Source organism: Salvelinus namaycush, chromosome 12, assembly GCF_016432855.1.
Source record: "Salvelinus namaycush isolate Seneca chromosome 12, SaNama_1.0, whole genome shotgun sequence".
In the NCBI taxonomy this organism is placed as follows: domain Eukaryota; kingdom Metazoa; phylum Chordata; class Actinopteri; order Salmoniformes; family Salmonidae; genus Salvelinus; species Salvelinus namaycush.
Genome location: NC_052318.1, coordinates 8,467,971 through 8,488,922, shown reverse-complemented (window position 1 = coordinate 8,488,922; position 20,952 = coordinate 8,467,971). Strand labels below are relative to the sequence as shown.

Here is a 20,952-nt window from a genome sequence, read left to right as displayed (position 1 = left end):
CCATCTGACCGGTACAGTTGAAACCGGGATTCATCCGTGAAGAGCACACTTCTCCAGTGTGACAGAGGCCATCGAAGGTGAGCAGTTTCCCACTGAAGTCGATTACGCACCGAACTCCAGTGAGGTCAAAACGACGAGCACGCAGATGAGCTTCCCTGAGACGGTTTCTGACAGTTTTAACAGAAATGTTTCATTGTGGAAACCCACAGTTTCATCAGCTGTCCGGGTGGCAGGTCTCAGACGATCCCGCATGTGAAGAAGCCGGATGTGGTCCTGGGCTGGCGTGGTTATACGTGGTCTGCGGTTTTGAGGGCGGTTGGACGTACTGCCAGATTCTCTAAAACAATGTTGGAGGTGGCTTATGGTAGAGAAATGAACATTCAATGATCTGGCAAAAGCTCTGGTGGACATTCCTGCAGTCAGTATGCCAATTGCACGCTCCCTCAACTTGAGACATCTATGGCATTGTGTTGTGACAAAAGTGCACATTTTCGTGGCCTTTTATTGTCCCCAGCACAATGTATTCCTGTGTAATGATTATTCTGCTCACTAACAAGGATGTAAACAACATTTGAGAGTAAGCTTTTTGTGCATATGGAACATTTCTGGGATCTTTTATTTCAGTTCATGAAACATTGGACCAACACGTTGTGTTTATTTTTGTGTACATATAAAGTGGGTAAAAGGGAATGTGAACTTTATTAAAGTGACCCGTGTTCAATGACTGGAATACAGTATATACACTGAGTATACCAAGCATTATGAACACCTTCATTATATTGAGTTGTACCCCTATTTTAAATCAAATTGACACCGGCCAATTGTTCGGGAGGAGAAAATAAATAGCGTGTGTTTATTTTTATTAGATGTTATGATTCTTATCACACACAGTCAACAGATACGGAGCCTAGTTTGAGTGAGAAATATGTCAGACAGTACGAGAGTTGCTGCTACAGCTGTTCTTGCTGTTCTTGCTGCTGGAGTTAAACTTGCGTCTATAATCCCAATCATAATGCAAGAATTGTTAATGCAATCATTTGTTAAACAATTTTGATGGCCACGATAAATAGCAATTTTTTTCTCTTCAGGGAATTAAAACTCGATACCCATCGGCCATTCAAGTGGTTAGGCAAAGTGTGAAACCCAGGGTTGAAAGTAAGGCAGTACGATCCAGTACGGCGTCCTGGGAAAATAAAAAAGTGGGTATTCACAGTACTGCCAAAAAAGAGGTTATTACAGCATTATTTAACATTACCGCATGTCTTTTGGTTATCAAAATGCTTAACTTAATTAATCAAAACAGTAGCCTATCTTATTGGCACCAGCGGAGAACATCGGCCATATCCCCAGTGAGGTGCATATTCACTGTCGTCATCATTGGGTCAGTGACACTTTCGTTGGTTTTTGAACACTAATTTCCTCCTCCAGGTTAGATGGACGTCATATTGTATTTGTGTCCCACCTTTTCATACGCCGATTATACGGATCAGACTACATTGTTTTTATTGATCTGTTTGTCAGAGTCAGCAGAGTAGGCTACCTTGTAATTTTTGTTGTAGGCCTATTTATTTGAATTTTTTTATGCGTGAGTGCGCTTTGTGTGTCCCGTACCGGTAAGAAATTAAATCTACTTTCACCCCTGGTGAAACGTAACGTTTTACTTCATAGTATGAGGCATGTCTTACCTTGCTTCAGAGTAGCAGAGACAAAATCTGTTTCTTTAACAGAATGACAAGCTGACCAATAGAATAGATACACGTTACTATGGGGGATAGTAGATTGACAGGCTAATGATGTTGGTTGTTACTAGTCTTGTTGGCTGAGGAAAAGTAAATAGGGACAGTTATTCTAACATCTTCAAAGTGTGTGTTGGAATTCGGTAAGAACCACGCACACAGTTGCCTGTTCTGTTAAGGTGAATTACCATCATCTAAATGTGATTTGACAGTATGAACACCGTGGGTGGACGCCCTAATCAGGTTTATGCACCGAATGCATATGGGTTTGGTACATTTCTCAAATGTCCGTAGCTACATTCTCCTAACAAAAACTCTGGTGTACTCCCTCCACATGTTCTTAGTGATTTCCCGTTGTTTGAAGTAGGAGTATAGAGTGCCAGACAGACAGTCAGATGGTTCTGACCTCTGGTTTTCAGATGAACTCAGAGGAAGTGTTAGCAGGAGGAGGAGCCCAGACTGGCACGGCTTTAATCTGTTGTTCCTTATGGTTAAACCCTTCTGCACACATCCAGGAGGCCTATATACACACACACACACACACACACACACACACACACACACACACACACACACACACACACACACACACACACACACACACACACACACACACACACACACACACACCTCCCTTTGTTTCTCCCCGTTCCAGCATTGCCTGGCTTTCCTCTTGTAGCAGGTTTTCTGCATGATCCCTCCATTTACTGATTGAGACATGATTTTAGTTTACACCACACACACAAGATCTGAATACAGTACACCATGACTCACTCACACATTCTGTGACTGGTTTAGCAAATACCCTCTGATTTCCACAGAGACAAAATGCAGAGGTTCAATGTTATATTGAATTGGTCCCTCAGCAGTCTCAGCTAACTAACACTTGCTGTTTTGCTGCCACACACATCAGCGCGTGGGTACACGTGCGTGGGTACACGTGCGTGGGCACACGTGCGTGGGCACTTCCGCTTGCCTGAAGCCACTGAGGCATGTGCTCCACCTGTTAATGCTAGTTGCCCATGGGCTCAATAGCTCCTCTGTCTTGCCATACCATATGTCTACATGGAAGTTTTCACATGCATTCTTCAGGCGATCTGCTCTTAATGTTTGAACAGCTGTGTTTGATATGACTATGTTAAGGACATTGTGTGTCAGTGAGTGTTTGTGTTGGTCTGGATTAAGTGTTAATTTGATAGGAAGTGTTTTTTTACACGACGGGTCTACAGTAAACTCCTCAATGAAAATAGATGTTTGCACGTGCCCTTGGTCTGGTTCGCTTAGAGCTGAGTTGATACAATCAAATGTAGAATGGTTCCTTTATTCTGTAGATAACCAGCCAGGCTTGTATTTAAAGAGTGTTGTGCTCCTCTGATATAAAATGGCTGTGTGTCGCCTTGTTTGTTTTTGCCTCGTGTTGTATTGTGGAAAAGGGTTGTTTGACCGTAATCTGTTAATCCATACAAATCCTCCAGTGTTTGTTTGATTCAGACCTTTGGTCAACCCTGACTGAGGGCCTGTGTGCCCAAACATTTACACAGTCGTTCAATACATATCTGGGAGTATTAAGTCTATAGCAGGGATCGTCAGCTAGATTCAGCCGCGGTCTGATATTTATTTTTTCTTGCGCGGATGTTCGGAAGGCCGGAACATAATAACTAATAATTTGTAGACTGCAAATTGACCGCAAGAAGCCCAAACACATATGTTTGCTAAAACATAATCATTTCAAACCTTGTTTACATTTGTATACGATCACATCTCTCTATTATGCGTGGGAATAGTTGGGAACAGATTTCTTGAATTAAAATTACTTGGAGCTGATTTCCTGGTGTTTTTACAGTCTCATGTCCAACAATACATTTTTTTTTTTTTTTTTTTACAATGTTAAATATTTTTGCTCAGAAAACTTAATAAAACCACCTTTGGCCAAATTCGGGCTATTAGCTAGGTTGCCACTTGTTGTATGCCTATTGAAATTGAACTTCAGTTATAGCTAGCCAGCTACTTATCCCTGTTTCCCGGAGCTAATGTTATAAGCAGCCTGCTAGCTTCATCTGGCTAGTGATGCTTGACCGGACCAGGTTATGTGTTGTAAAGCTAGCCACAATAAGGATGCGGCACAATAGTGGAATTTGCGGTTTGCCTTCAAAATAAAAGTATGTTATTGACAGTGATGCAAATGAATACATAGTAGAATTATGCCCAAAAAAATTGACACGCAAAGACACAAACAGCATTCCGTAGAAATCCTGGTTGAGAATGAAACGACTGAACAAATGAACAGCACAGCAAGTAAGTGAAATAAATAGGGTTTGGTTGTTTTACTGGTAATGGGGACCTATGTAAATCCAACAATAACTTTTTGGTGTGTGTGTGTAACCTTTATTTAACTAGCCAAGTCTTAAGAACAAATTCTTACTTACAATGAAGGCCCGGACGACGCTGGGCCAGTTGTGCGCCGCCCTATGGGACTCCCAATCACGGCCGGATGTGATACAGCCTGGATTCGAACCAGGGACTGTAGTGATGCCTCTTGCACTGAAATGTAGTGCCTTATGTCTGTGTTAACTATTTAACTGTACTAGACGGCCGCAACATTTTTAAATATCGGTATCGTTGTTTGTTTTTTTGCAAGGAAAATATCTCGTATCGGCCAAAAATGTCATATCGGTGCATCACTAGTATACAGTTCCTGCTTTAGAGTAGGAAGACCTTTTTTTTATCGTCTCATCGCTGCAACTCCCCAACGGGCTTGGGAGGCGAAGGTGGAGTCATGCGTCCTCCGAAACATGACCTGCCAAACCCTGCTTCTTAACACCCGCCAGCTTAACCTGGAAGCCAGCCTCACCAATGTGTCGGAGCAAACACTGTCCACCTGACGACTGAGGTCAGCCTGCAGGTGCCCGGCCTGCCACAAGGTGTCGCTAGAGGGCGATGAATGCAGCCCTATGGGACGGCCGGTTGTGGTACAGCCCTGGATCGTACCCAGGTCTGTAGGGAAGCCTCTAGCACTGCGAAGCAATATCTTAGACTGCTGCGCCACTCGGGAGGCCCGAGGGAGACCGTTTGGTAAACCAACCACAGTGACCAGACCTGAGCTGCATTTTCAATTGCTTGCCCTACATTCTAAACCAACCTGTGTTGCCTTGCCTCAGTTTGAGGAGAGATGTCTGTCTGAACCGGTTGTCTTGTCTCCTCCAGGACTTGCACACTATTTACTGTCACTTCTACCACATGGATGTCCTGTCCCACCTCAGGGAGCACCAGCTCAGGTCAGATTCACCTCCCCGTTCATCCATTACACCGGCCACTCACCCTACTTAAGCTCCATACACCAGGGCCTGTATTCATAAAGCAGCTCAGAGTAGGAGTGCTGATCTAAGATCAGGTTGGCCTTTTTAAAACCTAATGAATGAGATTAGACTATGCTATATGGACAGGGGTGGACCTGATTCTAGATCAACACTCCTATTATGTGTTTTTTATGAATACAGACATAGGAGGTGGAGCTACAACTAGTGTCTGAGTCATCCACATGGCCCTTCCTGTACAATCTCCTGTACATACATAGGACAGAGATGACTAACACACACTGGAGCCGGTGTGTAGGCCAGGCCATGCAGTCATACACCTCTGAGACTGGCCCTGACATTCACCACAACCATTCCACATCACCAACATTCAGATATGAGAGCTGTCAGTCTGGTTGTGATAATGTATGAACTGGTAAGGTCTGAACTGATAACGTCTTCTAATAATGTATGAAACTGATCATGTATGAACTGATCGTGTCTGAAAGTTGTTTTGTTGTTGTGCAGGTCAATGAGTACCTCAGCCAGGTACGAGAGACATGAAGCTAACCACATCCTGTTCTAGTAAGTTCCACACACACACACACACACACACACACACACACACGAAACCCTAAACATCTGCTTGGCTTCTCTTACAGAGCACTGTTTTCCTCTTCTGTCTGCTGCATGGTTTTCTTGTCATGTAACTGTTGTGTTCTCTGTGTTTTACCATTGTTGTTACTACTAAAGACTCCTCACACTTCAAAGAATTGATCCGTGTCAGGACATAACAGCAGACTTTCGTCTCTTTAGTCTTGAAAGAAAGTCATAACGGCCTCTCTTCTGCTCCACTGCATAGAGTTAAGCTGTGTTATGGAAAGAGGGGGAGCGGGAGAGAGGCATACTCTTCATACCCAACATTGTGTTGATGTATTACTCCTTTCATTGGAATCACATTAAACTCAGTAGTTGAACTTTTGATTGGAAAAAAAATCTCCCCATGCTTACACACACACACCCTTTCCCCACTCAGTACCATGCTCAGACACCGTCGGAATCAATCTGCCTGGTCCAATTAGGCACAGAGAACATAGACATTATAGTACCTACTTGGAGGTATTAAACAGCCTTTGAAAACAATCAGGATTCCTCATGAAACACTAATGCTACTTAACCATGTGAACCTCCATGCAACCCATGTACAGTGCATTCGGAAAGTATTCAGACCCCTTCACTCTTTCCACATTTTGTTACGTTAGTCTTATTCTAAAATTGATTTAAATAGTTTTCCCCCCCTCAATCTACACACACTACCCAATAATGACAAAGCTCAAACAGGTTTTTAGAATATGTATTAAAAAAAACAATTGTGCACAATTTTTGTGAGTTGAGCCTTTTGTTCGTATGGAAAATTTCTAGGATCTTTTATTTCAGCTCATGAAACATGGGACCAACATTTTACATGTTGCGTTTATATTTTTGTTCAGTGTATTTAGCTATTAAATGATTTGGTCAAGCAATTCTGCTTTTTAGCTATAAGATAAACACAGCTATCCTGTGTAATACTTGTCACAGTTGAAGAGAGGATGTTCTCAGCTTTGTGCAGGTATGTTTTGTTTCTCAGCCGTCTTATTTTACAACCAAGATATTGATATGCATTTGCGATACAGAGCGTACGAAATGAGCGTTGGCCTCTGCGAGCACATCGGCCTCATTGGGTATTAGGCTATGACGGCAATGTTTTTTTAGGACATTAATAATGAGGTTACTGTTAGATGAAAACATGGCTACGTCCTGTGAAAAATGTATTTGGAGGTAGTGATTTAGCTAATGTGTTTTGAATTTCCACTTACCCAGCTGGTGAATTAGCACCAAATATATTAGTGCACGTAAAGATGTTGGCAAATTAATCTCTATTTAACAAAAAATATTGAGTCCTATTTTAACAGTAAAATATAACAATTGCTGTATTAGGTTGCGGTGGACATCGACATGTCTTGAATCATACATTCCTGCTTAGATGAAACAAGTTGAATACCATTTCAGTAGTCTATTGCACTTCTTTATTTAAGCACTGTGAATGTCATTAGAAGCCTACTCACTTTTTCTATTAGTGACGGTGTGAAGAATCATGGGAATATTAGCAGGTTTGTGGCGCACACGCAGACCTCAAAATTGGTATTAAGTGGCATTAAAAAAGTATTAAATTCAACTTGATGGAACCTGCAGATACCCTGTACCACCTCAAGCAACATTCAAGACTAGTTTGTAGGGCCCATAGTTTTTCCTGGCTAGATCACATGGTGAGGAAAAACTCCGGTCCTTCCTTTTTAAAGTATGATGCATGTGATGTCACCATGCAGACGTGTCCATAAACAGCACTATGTAGACTAACACAATGTCCCTTGTTATCTTGTCTCCGTCTACAGCCCAGACAGCATCTCCACATGCTGGTACACCCTCCTGTCCGGTTCAGTTATCCTCAAGGACCACATGTACTTGGCCAGATGCTGGTAGGTTACATCTATGTTCCATTTATCAGCACAGAGCCCTTCACCAGGGTTGGGTAGTAAAGGATTACATGTAACTGATTTTAAATACATTACGTTACCAGCAAAAACAAATACTTTTTAAACTAGATGATTACTTCTAGGATTACATTTAAAGTCACAAAGGATGTTTGAGAACATTATTTGACACCTTTGTTTTCTCAATGACATTCAAATCAGCATTGAAAAATTCTAGTTTTTCCACCTGAGTGAGTCTGACAACAAGTCAGAGATCACTATGATGACACACCAAATGTGTTTGATGGATCGCAGGAAAAGAGCAGGAGTAGGCTTTTGTAGGCTACAGTCAAAGCTAGGTCTCCCCATGGTGTGACTGCTGTCGGCATCCAAAGATTATCCAACTTGAATAAACACTTGGAGGTAAGGATGACAGCAGTAGTGTAGCCTACGGGTGATACTGATGGTTGAATTGAAGTTTAAGCTGCCTATCAATCATTGTTTTTGTGCTCCTGCAACAGCTGCATAGTGGGGTTCCTAGCCTATGGAATAAAAGTTTGAGGTAGTTCCTTCCTTTTTAAACTCCTCCGTGGTACTACATTTACACGTTAGTCATTTAGCAGATGCTCTTATCCAGAGTGACTTACAGTTAGTGCATTCATCTTAAGATAGCTAGGTGGGACAACCACATTTCATAGGCATAGTAAGTACACTTTTCCTCCAAAGTAGTTATCAGCAAAGTCAGAGCTAGAAGGGGGGAAGGGGGGGGTCAAGTACAAGTGTTGGTTCAGGAAAGTTTTTGTGCTCGATACTGTCAAACTAGTATAATTTAAGAAGACAACGAGTGGGGTTTTTATTGCTGATTTTTATTTTTTTAATGTCCATAGGCCTAACGGACTCAAGCTTGCACACAAACGTAAACAATGTGCCTAAAGAAAATTTTGTATATCACATTCATTTTTCACACGCAAATAGCACTTTTCGGTAGTGCTCAAAGCATGCCATTCCGTGAGAGCAGCATTTCTTTTTCAAATCGAAGCAATTAGCCCAATCAGTCCTCCATGACAAGAAAATCATAAACAGAGTAGGCTAATAAGTCCTTAGTTTTTGGGTTATACTCTGGTAAAACTATTGGGCTAATCTATTTATCCATATTTCGAAGTCCTATTAAAGAAGATCAAGGGATATTATATTATGTGGAATGACTGGAAATCTGACAGACTTTGGTTTTTAATGTAAAGATATAGTCTAATCGTATTATCTGTAGGAGAAAGCAATGGGTTAGAAGAAGCCTACATAACCAACCCATAAAATAAAATGCAACATCCATTTATGGCCAGCTATGTGAACTCAAATTTATCCTGAAATAGATGTCATTCAATTGGTAATATACATTTTTGTCTTCTAATGCCTCTTAAACTGAAACTAATCAGATTACATTACTGAGTTGGGGTAATCCAAAAGTAACATTACTGATTACAATTTTGGACAGGTAACTAGTAACTAACGGATTACATTTAGAAAGTAACCTACCCAACCTTGCTCTTCAGACAGACTGGGAGGGATACAGATAAGGAGAGGGCGGTAGCGTCCCAAATGGCACCCTATTCCCTATATAATGCACTACTTTTGACCAGGTTCCATATGCCTCTGGTCAAAAGTAGTGCACTATAAAAGGAAATGAGTTGCCATTTGGGACGCATCCAGAGAGGCTGGTAGTGTGATATATTCAGCTCTGGAGGTGTGCCTCCTATCTTACAGCAGCAGTGTGCTTCAGATCTGTGTTGGCTTTGATAAGAAGAGAGCCTGTGATGAAGTGCCTGTAATACTACTTTTACATAGGATTTACTGTGTTCAACCTATAAAATATGAAACATTTGGGCAATGTTTATGAGTTGACCCCCTTACAAACAGGCCCGTTCTCTCCTGAATACCCTTTTTATACATCCCGTGCACATGCCGGTTATGAGTGGTAGTGGTTTGCAGATGTGGATTTATTTGAATAAAACCATTGAATATACACCATCAAAAAGAAATCCATTATTCATTTGTTTAGATAGGTCCTAAGAAACATCAATACTTTTTAAAATGTATTTTTCAAACAATAGATTGGCATATTTTGAGTTTAATTATGTTAAATCCAATTGAATGAAATCAATAGTTTATTATTTAGTTAATTAAACAGCCAAGACACACCTACCCCGATCAGTCAACACACATATATATTTTGTAGTAAGAATGTCATTAAATATAACAGAATAAAATAGCAGCGTGTGGAACCGCTGTCATGTAAAAAAGTTATATTTTGAAACAGCCCAAGGCAAGCCCATGCTTTTTCTTATCCACGTTTCATCTCTTTCCTACCCTCACTCCACTTTGTTAGGCTGCAGGCGTGGGGTCTTACGTTGAGAGTATCTTCATCATGATACTGATAGAAAATAGCAATCTATATTTTCAAAAGCATGCCAGTCTCGTGTTCATACTTCACAACCTCCTTAGGCTTTTGGAGTCTCCTTTACACGATTTAGCAAAAATAATTGGCCTACACTTGATTTAGACTAAATAAATTGGCCTACACTTGATTTAGACTCCATTATTGCAAGCTAAATGTTTCTGATCAGTGACAGATTTAGCAAACTAATAGACGAGCTATACCACCTCCTTATTAACCAAATGTACAGACGGAGATTCATTTTAACAAAATCAGCATTATGGCTACATTTCATACTAAGCCGTAGGCAGAACTTTACCGCAATCATGACTAGGTCGGTTGGTGGAAATAAGTCTTTGCTAGGTAAAGCTCCGCCTTATCTCAGCTCACTGGTCACCATAGCAACACCCACCCGTAGCACGCGCTCCAGCAGGTATATTTCACTGGTCATTCCCAAAGCCAACATGTCCTTTGGCCACCTTTCCTTCCAGTTCTCTGCTGCCAATGACTGGAACGAATTGCAGAAATCACTGAAGTTGGAGACTCATATCTCCCTCTAACTTTAAGTATCAGCTGTCAGAGCAGCTTACCGATCTCTGCAGCTGTACACAGCCAATCTGTAAACAGCCCATCCAACCAACTACCTACCTCATCCACATATGTTTTTCTGCTCTTTTGCCCACCAGTATTTCTACTTGCACATCCTCATCTGCACATCTATCACGCTAGTGTAAATTGCTAAATTGTAATTACTTCGCCACTATGGCCTATTTATCGCCTTACTTCATTTGCACACACTAAACTGATTAAACTATTGTGTTATTGACTGTACGTTTGTTTATCCCATGTTACTCTTGTTTTTGTCGCATTGCTTTGCTTTATCTTGGCCAGGTCGCAGTTGTAAATGGTTAAATAAAGGTGAAATACATTTTTTTTTAAATAGAGGCTTTGTCACCAGCAATACCTTTCATATATAAAAGAAAGAGTTGGCGGGATACTAAAGTTGTCGGGAAAACGTATTGGTTTGAAGGGTGTATAATAGAGCAATTCTAACAGCTGCTCACACAGTCATTTTAACACACTTAAGTAGGGATCATGTCTGTTTGATGGAGTGCAGCTTTGAGGCGGGTGTGAGATTCCTCCAGCAACACGTGACTATAATAACTGCAGCTGCCAATAATGAAGTGTGTGTGTGTGTTGCTGATTGACTGCAGATGTCTTGGACACAGGCACACCAGCCAGGCCCATTCTCACCGCTTATTGTTTTTTGTCTGCCTGCATCAGTTGGTCTCTCCAACACACCCTCACTCCTCTACTTTGTCCTGCCCAGCCATAAAACACAATCCTGAACCAATTAGTTTTGTGAGCTCAAGACAAAGTGTTTTGAAAGAGTATTTGCACATAGAACCACTTCCTCTACCCCATTTTAGGCTAGTGCCATCCAAATTATTGATATTTCCAAGAGCGCCCTGCCTACAGACAATTAAGCCATGTTTACACTGCAGGCCTTAATGCTCAAATTAAGTTTTTCAAATCCGTTTTTGAATACTGACTGTCCAAACAGCAAGATACAAGTAACCACGTGTGTTCAGACTTTAGTAATTTGCTGACATGGCTACACTAGTTATCATGGTAATGGCGGATGTGTATGCAGTGGTGTACAGTCGTGGCCAAAAGATTTGAGAATGACAAAAATGTTGATTTTCAGTCTGCTGCCTCAGTTTGTATGATGGCAATTTGCATATACTCCAGAATGTTATGAAGTGATCAGATGAACTGCAATTAATTGCAAAATCCCTCTTCGCCATGCAAATAAACTGAATCCCAAAAAAACATTTCCACTGTATTTCAGCCCTGCCACAAAAGGACCAGCTGACATGTCAGTGATTCTCTCGTTAACACAGGTGTGAGTGTTGACGAGGACAAGGCTGGAGATCACTCTGTCATGCTGATTGAGTTCGAATAACAGACTGGAAGCTTCAAAGGGAAGGGTGGTGCTTGGAATCATTGTTCTTCCTCTGTCAAACATGGTTACCTGCAAGGAAACACATGCCATCATCATTGCTTTGCACAAAACGGGCTTCACAGGCAAGGATATTGCTGCCAGTAAGATTGCACATAAATCAACCATTTATCGGATCATCAAGAACTTCAAGGAGAGCGGTTCAATTGTTGTGAAGAAGGCTTCAGGGCGCACAAGAAAGTCCAGCAAGCGCCAGGACCGCCTCCTAAAGTTGATTCAGCTGCGGGATCGGGGCACCACCAGTACAGAGCTTGCTCAGGAATGGCAGCAGGCAGGTGTGAGTGCATCTGCACGCACAGTGAGGCGAAGACTTGGGGAGGATGGCCTGGTGTCAAGAAGGGCAGCAAAGAAGCCACTTCTCTCTAGGAAAAACATCAGGGACAGACCTGATATTCTGCAAAAAGTACAGGGATTGGACTGCTGAGGACTGGGGTAAAGTCATTTTCTCTGATGAATCCCCTTTCCGATTGCATCCGGGAAAAAGCTTGTCCGGAGAAGACAAGGTGAGCGCTACCATCAGTCCTGTGTCATGCCAACAGTAAAGCTTCCTGAGACCATTCATGTGTGGGGTTGCTTCTCAGCCAAGGGAGTGGGCTCACTCACAATTTTTCCTAAGAACACAGCCATGAATAAAGAATGGTACCAACACATCCCCTGAGAGCAACTTCTCCCAACCATCCAGGAACAGTTTGGTGACGAACAATGCCTTTTCCAGCATGATGGAGCACCTTGCCATAAGGCAAAAGTGATAACTAAGTGGCTCGGGGAACAAAACATCGATATTTTGGGTCCATGGCCAGGAAACTCCCCAGACCTTAATCCCATTGAGAACTTGTGGTCAATCCTCAAGAGGCGGGTGAACAAACAAAAACCCACAAATTCTGACAAACTCCAAGCATTGATTATGCAAGAATGGGCTGCCATCAGTCAGGATGTGGCCCAGAAGTTAATTGGCAGCATGCCAGGGCAGATTGCAGAGGTCTTGAAAAAGGGTCAACATTGCAAATATTGACTCTTTGAATCAACTTCATGTAATTGTCAATAAAAGCCTTTGACACCTATGAAATTCTTGTAATTATACTTCAGTGTTTCATAGTAACATCTGACAAAAGTATCTAAAGACACTGAAGCAGCGAACTTTGGAAATTAATATTTGTGTCATTCTCAAAACCTTTGGCCACGACTGTAGGCTGATTGGTGGTGCTCGTTCTTCCTGTCACTCAGAAGTTGTTGTATAGCGAACAAAGATGACAACAATGCCTGCTATGGACGTTTCCTAGTTGCTTTGAATGTTTGGAATCGTAGTCACTTTACCTCTACCCACATGTACATATTACCTTGACTAACCGGTGCACCCGCACATTGACTCTGTACCGGTAACCCCTGTATATAACTTCGCTACTGTTATTTTATTGATTTTCCTTAATAATAATAAGAATTATAATACACTTTTTACTTCAGTTTATTTTAGTAAATACTTTAACACTTTTCTTTTCTTCTTAACTGCATTGTTGGTTAAGGGCTTGTAAGTAAGCATTTCACAGTAAGGTCTACACTAGTTGTATTTTGGCTAATGTGACAAATACAATTTGATTTAGTAAGAACCCTTTTTTTTTTAAAGCCTCAAAGGATAAGGTGATCCAACTTTCAAATTAGTCCATTTTGTTTTACTGCAACAGTCAACTAGCTAGCTAGTTAACTGTTTAGTTTGCTAGCACATTCACCCAGCTAGTTAGCTACCACATGTTCTTGTCAAACTGTCAACAGAGTAACTAGCATGCAACAATGTATGCCAAATCAAATTTGATTTATCACATGCTTTGTAAACAACAGCTGTAGACTAACAGTGAAAGGCTTAGTTACGGGCCCTTCCCAACAACGCAGAGGGGGGAAAATGGATATGATAGAAAAAAAATGGAAAAATAACGAGGAATGTAGGGTACCAGTAAGTACTGAGTTGATGTACAGGGATACACGGTCATTAACAGTCTAAAAAACAAATCAATCAGATTTTACTGTTCAGACAAATCTTATTGCCAGTAATCAATAATTTCAATCGCCCTATGAAGGTAGTTTGAAATGTGGCTTGAAATATCCTATTCCATGTGCTTTTTTGTCTATTAATTAAGACTTCAAGCTGCCAGTGTGAACAAGGCTTTAGTCATTCTAGATGGCACTGCATATATTGGATTTGAAGCACTGAGGTTTACACAAATGGAAACAATAAGCATTGAAAACTCTTGGTGTGTAGCTGAATCTGCTTGTTGGCAGCAGTTTGTCCTACATTAGGTGACTGTGCTTTAGTGCAGAAGGAAAAGTTGGGCAATTATTTTATTGTTTTTTATTTCACCTTTATTTAACCAGGTAGGCTAGTTGAGAACAAGTTCTCATTTACAACTGCGACCTGGCCAAGATAAAGCAAAGCAGTGCGACACAAACAACAACAGTTACACATGGAATAAACAAACATACAGTCAATAACACAAGCACGACTGCCTCGGAGATATTAAAGTGTGTGTGTGAACATGGTGTCTGTGTGCTCCCGCATGTCAGTTGATGACAGACAGAGGGGCGGTGGGGGTGGGATGCCCTGCAGGGGGCAGTTGGGAGGAGGGGGGCTGGAGAGCAGGGGGGAAGGGAATAATATGGAAGGACTGGGACTGACCATGTGTTCCTGAGTAGCCTGCAGCCCAGAAGCACACCCAGGCAGGAAATTAACACACACCCACACACACAAAACACACACCGCCCTGGAGCCACCGGACACACAGACCAGAGTAGAGGGGACACACTCCCTCCCTTAGAAAGGACCAACTCAAGCCCATAATGACTCTCCTCCTCTTCCCCCTGGATCTCTAAACAGACTCCTCCTCTTCCCCCTGGATCTCTAATCAGACTGGACTTGGATTGAAAATAGCAGAAGTTTGGATCGAGACCTGTGCTGTTCTGTTTTTCCCCCCATTGTTTTTGAGGATATTCTGGATATAATTTCCCCAGAGAAGGGGATCTGTATGTAGCTGTTTGAGTTACTGTTTGTCTTCTTCCCTTGTGCTTTTATCGTTCTGTTTGGAGTTGACCCCTAGGACATGGAGTTCTGGATGTGTGCCGGAGTAAGTCATTGAGGGTTTCGACTTCTCCCTATGCTTGTGGACTGATGCCGGCATGGGAATCTGCTCCCTGGGAAAAACTCTTAAGGACTAAATGTTTTGGAATTCCCTGTGGGACACACACATCAGCAAGATGCCATCAGGCCTGCTTGATTTGACATGAAAGCGTACTATACATGTTGATTTTAAATCTGACAAAGACATTTACTACTACTGTGAGAAAGTAAGAAAGGCACATTTCCCCAGACTGAGACATGGCTTAACTGAGGAATAGCCCACGGGAAGTGGTTCTTTCTACTTGCAGTTTCACTTCTAAAACGGATTCATCTTAACTTACCCATTACAGGAGAACACAGCCTTGTTTAACATTAAGTGATCCTGTAGCTGACAGAAAGGTTGTTTTATAAAGTCTTGTGAAGTTCTCATGTCTTCCAATGTTTTGAATCTGGTGAAACCGCAGCCCTTCTCTTGTCCAGTGATTGTTGTTGATTGTCCAGCATGTTCAAGGTAAGCTAACACCGGGGAAGTTCCTTTAGATAATAAAGTAACATTTCACAGTTTTTTTTTTTTTTCTACTACATTAGAATATCATTAGTATTCCTGCTCAATCATGTAGACCAGGGTTAGGCAACCTCCATGTTTTTGATGTAAGGGACCTGGAAGACCAGGTGTGTTGAATTTAGGTAATCAACAAATTGATCAATTAGCTCAGTTGGTCAGGTGTTGTGCCTTGTTAGAACAACATCTTGTGGCACTCGGGGTACAGGGTTGCCTACCCCTGACATAGACTAAAGGGGCTGTAGGTGGTTAATTGACTGGCTTGTTTAATAGTATGAAAGGAAAACACTACATGGAGGTTAGCCAACTTCTCTTGACTACCCTCCTCCTCTCCAACCCCCCCACTCATCCCAGATACTGTACATGCCAAAGCAGATTAAATCATGTGTGCAAGAGTCGCCCACCCCCCCTGTATGGACAAACGCAACCAATGCCTCTCCTAAAGGACTCCACAGTCTATGCATTGACTACCTTGATACAATGACTGTATAAAATACATTATTCATGATACTGCCATTTTTGCTCATTTTTATCAAGGGTGTCAATAATTTCGGGCCCCACTGTATATTAACTCCTGGGGGTGAGCTGGAGAGAGGAAAAGGATGCCAGGCAGGCAGAAAGGCTTGGCAGGCAGCATCTCCCATTGGCTGACAGGCTGCACCAGGCTGGTCCCAGCCTCACTGGAGTGTGGAGAGAGTTGTCAAAGCAAGGCTGACGTCCTGCTCTCACAGCAGACTGACTCCCTCGCTGAGAGCGAGAGATGCATCAGTATTCTGGAGGAAAATGGAAGTTCACTTCTATGTTTAATGCACTGTTCCCTTTTCCAGGAACAAGTACCTGTGACTGTAGAATAGTCCCTAAGTAGTGCTCTAGGCTCTCTGCTTTGACCATGATTTTGGGACATAGGCCTGTCGCAGCAGTGGAAGTTGTGGTCACACACTGCCCGTGTCGACGACGTCAAGATACCAGACCCGGTACAATGAATTGACGCATGAGCTTTGATATATACAAATATTTACGTAATGGTTCCCTTTGTCGGGGTGGTGGGTTCCATTCTCAGGAATTTAAGCGTTTGAACGCGTTTGAATTTAAGCGTATCGCCGAACACTAAATGAAGACACGCTTTCTTTCATTGGACCAGAAACATGTGCTGGTTTCGTTGTGTGAAACCATCCATGATTAAAGAATTGATAGAATGAATATGGCTCTCTCTCTTTGGTCTGGGAGAGTAGGAATGCGTCCCAAATGGTACCCTATTTCCTATATAGTGTACTACTTTTGACTAGAGCCCTATGGGAATAGGGTACGCTATGGGCCCAGGTGAAAAGCAGTGCAGTATAAAGGGAATAGGGTACCATTTGGGACGCAAGTTAGAAGAATAGGAGTTACAGATTCGGGCCCTCTCCCTGCTCACCACATCTCATAATTGAAAGCACTGAATCTCTCACTTTCTCACTGTTAATTGGAGCACGGGTATTTTTGGCGCATTCTGCTTCCTCTCTGATTTTAGATGGATTGTGCTATTGATTGAGATGTGACACCGCCGTGAAGATGAAGAAATTAAGTGACAAAATATAAAAATGTGTGAAGACGATTCTATTTTTAGATGGAAAGCTGAAACAAAGGGATCCCTCATCTCCCAATTCTCATTGGGTTGAATTAAACTGAACAAAAATAAACGCAACAAGTTAAAAGATTTTACTGAATTAGAGTTCATGTAAGGAAATCAGTCAATTGAAATAAATGCATTAGGCCCGAGCTAATCTATAGATTTCACTGGGAATGCAGATATGCATCTGCTGGTCACAGATTCACTACATGACCAAAAGTATTTGGACACCTGCTTGTCGAACATCTTCCAAAATCATGGGCATTAATATGAAGTTGGACCCCCCTTTTGCTGCTATAAAAGCCTCCACTCTTCTGGGAAGGCTTTCCACTAGATGTTGGAACATTTGCTGCAGGATCGTGCTTCCATTCAGCCACGAGCATTAGTGAGGTTGGGCACTGATGTTGGGCAATTAGGCCTGGCTCACAGTCAGCGTTACAATTCACCCCAAAGGTGTTAATAGGGTTGAGGTCAGGGCTCTGTGCAGGCCAGTCAAGTTCTTCCACACCGATGTCGACAAACCATTTCTGTATGGACCTCGCTTTGTGCACAGGGGCGTTGTTATGCTGAAATGGGAAAGGGCCTTTCCCAAACTGTTGCCACAAAGTTGGACGCACAGAATCTTCTAGAATGTCACTATACTGTAGCGTTAAGATTTCCCTTCACTGAAACTAAGGGCCCTAGCTTGAACCATGAAAATCAGCCCCAGACCATTATTCCTCCAACACCAAACTGTACAGTTGGCACTATGCATTGGGGCAGGTATTGTTCTCCTGGCATCCGCCAAACCCAGATTTGTCCGTCGGACTGCCAGAAGGTGAACGCGTTTCCACTGCTCCAGAGTCCAATGGTGGCGAGCTTTACACCACTCAAGCCGACGCTTGGCATTGCGCATGGTGGTCTTGGGCTTGTGTGCGACTGCTCGGCCATTGAAACCCATTTCATGAAGCTCCTGACGAACAGTTCTTGTGCTTACGTTGCTTCCAGAGTTAGTTTGTACCTTGGTAGTGAGTGTTGCAAATGAGCACAGACTATTTATATGTGCTACGCGCTTCAGCACTCGGCAGTCGCGTTCTGTGAGCTTGTGTGGCCTACCACTTCGCGACTGAGCCATTGTTGCTCCTGGTTTCCACTTCTCAATAACAGCACTTACAGTTGATGGGGAGCTCTAGTAGGGCAGAAATTTGACGAAGTGACTTGTTGGAAAGGTGGCATTCTATGACGGTGCCACGTTTTAAAGTCGCTGTTCGTTTTCCATAGCTTATGCCTGCCCATACCATAACCCACCGCCACCATGGGGCACTCTGTTCAAAATGTTGACATCAGCAAACCGCTCACCCCTACGACGCCATCTACCCTGTACAGTTGAAACCGGGATTCATCCGTGAAGAGCACACTTCTCCAGCGTGCCAGTGGGCATCGAAGGTGGGCATTTTCTCACTGAAGTCGGTTACAATGCCAAACTGCAGTCCGGTCAAGACCCTGTTGAAGATGCCGAGCACGCAAATGAGCTTCCCTGAGACAGTTTCTGACAGTTTGTGCAGAAATTCTTTGTTTGTTCAAACCCAGTTTCATCAGCTGTCCGGGTGAAGAAGCCGGATTTGGAGGTCCTGGGCTGGCGTGTTTACACGTGGTCTGCGGTTGTGAGGCTGGTTTTACATACTTCCAAATGCTCTAAAACGATCGTTGGAGGCCGCTTATGGTCGAGAAATTAACATTAAATTCTTTGGCAACAGCTCTGGTGGACATTCCTGAGGTGAGCAAGCCAATTGCATGCTCAATCAAAACTTGGCATTGTGTGACACAACGGCATATTTTAGAGTGGCCTTTTACTGTCCCCAGCACAAGGTGCACCTGTGTAATGATCATGCTGTTTAATCAGCTTCCTGTCAGGTGGATGGATTATCTTGGCCAAGGAGAAATGCTAACTAACAAAGATAGTAAACAAAATGGTTCTCACAATTTCAGAGAAATAAGCTTTTTGTGCATATGGAACATTTCTGGGATCTTTTGTTTCAGCTCATGAAACAAAGGATCAACACTTTACATGTCGCGTTTATTTTAGTTCATTGTAGTTTGACTATTTTGCTATCTCGTAAGAAAATCATTGTACAGCTGAACAGCTCCATTCATGTGAATGGGGAACCAGGTCTGTGGGAAAGTCATTGGGCTGACTAACGTGATACTACTACACCATGTGATTGGTCTGAAGGGAGAAGTGTGAAAGCCATCTGAGCCGGCCTGTTCTGTTCTATGGTGGAACCAGTGAAAAGGCTGAGCCCTGTGTTTCGTCCCAAATGTCACCCAATTCCCTACTTAGGGTGCTGCTTTGAACAGATCCTATGGGCCCTGATCAAAAGTGGTGCACTATATAGTGAATAGGGTGCCATTTGGGATACAGACCAGTGCTGTGTCGAGATCAATAAGCTCCTTTGTGATCCCAGTCAAACATGACCTTATTGTCCAGAGGAGGGGAGCAGGTCGATTCAATCCTCAATAGACAGTTGACTCGCTGTGTGAACCTCCTACCAATCCTTTATTTTGTTAACAAGCATCAACTTTAACCTGCTACTAAATTACCAATACCAGTTCACCTCAATTTCTTGACATTTTATTTTTTATTTTTTTCACCTTTATTTAACCAGGTAGGCAAGTTGAGAACAAGTTCTCATTTACAATTGCGACCTGGCCAAGATAAAGCAAAGCAGTTTGACACATACAACAACACAGAGTTACACATGGAGTAAAACAAACATACAGTCAATAATACAGTAGAAAAATAAGTCTATATACAATGTGAGGAAATGAGGTGAGATAAGGGAGGTAAAGGCAAAAAAAAGGCCATGGTGGCGAAGTAAATACAATATAGCAAGTAAAACACTGGAATGGTAGATTTGCAGTGGAAGAATGTGCAAGGTAGAAATAGATATAAGGGGGTGCAAAATAAATAAATACAGTAGGGGAAGAGGTAGTTTGGGCTTAATTATAGATGGGCTATGTGCAGAAATCTGTGAGCTGCATTAGTGGAGAATGATTGTTGATTTTATATTGTCACTGTTACAAATAAATAGGCCTAACTATCGTTATCGCTTCAATGTGAACTGGTCGATCTCTTTGCATCATTAGATACAGACATCAGTACTGACTGCAATACATTGAAATTGACACTAAAAGCAGTGTCTCTAATTTGCAATGTAAAAGTGTATTCAGTGTTGAACAGCAGTGTTAATTTCGCCAACAAAAATAGTGACTCAAATATTTGTCAAACACCTATTTTTCTGTGGCAATTGATGAGACGATCACTGACTAAATATTCCCAGAAAAAACTGACTAAACAAAAGTTATTTTTAATTTCAGTTAGCTAAAATGATCTCTGTGACTAAAATCTGACTACTAAGTGGACTGGATAATAGTTTTTGGAGAGATTGAGAGCTTTTCTGTGACGACCACAATTAATATTAACAGCACAGATTGAGTTTAATAGTAAAACAACAGTCTAGCAATGTTTTTCTCTCCCTTGAGTAGGCTATAGAAAAGTAGGTTGTATTTTTTTGAATTTGTATTCTTGCTCAACCGTTAACCATTTTTTAACCGTTAACCTTTTTTTTTTGGCTATACCTTGTTAGGTCATGTTACCTCATTAGCTAGATATAGCTAACAACTTTGGGAGCATTGAGCATGATGC

The 20,952-nt window shown here is 42.1% G+C and overlaps 1 protein-coding gene across 1 annotated transcript in view; it reads left to right on the top strand.

Annotated features, from left to right (window-relative positions):
- Nucleotides 1-20,952, top strand: part of LOC120056867 (rap guanine nucleotide exchange factor 6-like) — a 181,424-nt gene that overhangs the window by 34,374 nt on the left and 126,098 nt on the right. The window contains exons 2-4 of the mRNA XM_039005122.1: nucleotides 4,941-5,011; nucleotides 5,558-5,614; nucleotides 7,462-7,545. Coding sequence (XP_038861050.1) covers nucleotides 4,941-5,011; nucleotides 5,558-5,614; nucleotides 7,462-7,545 — 212 coding nt within the window. The remainder of the gene's footprint in view (nucleotides 1-4,940; nucleotides 5,012-5,557; nucleotides 5,615-7,461; nucleotides 7,546-20,952) is intronic.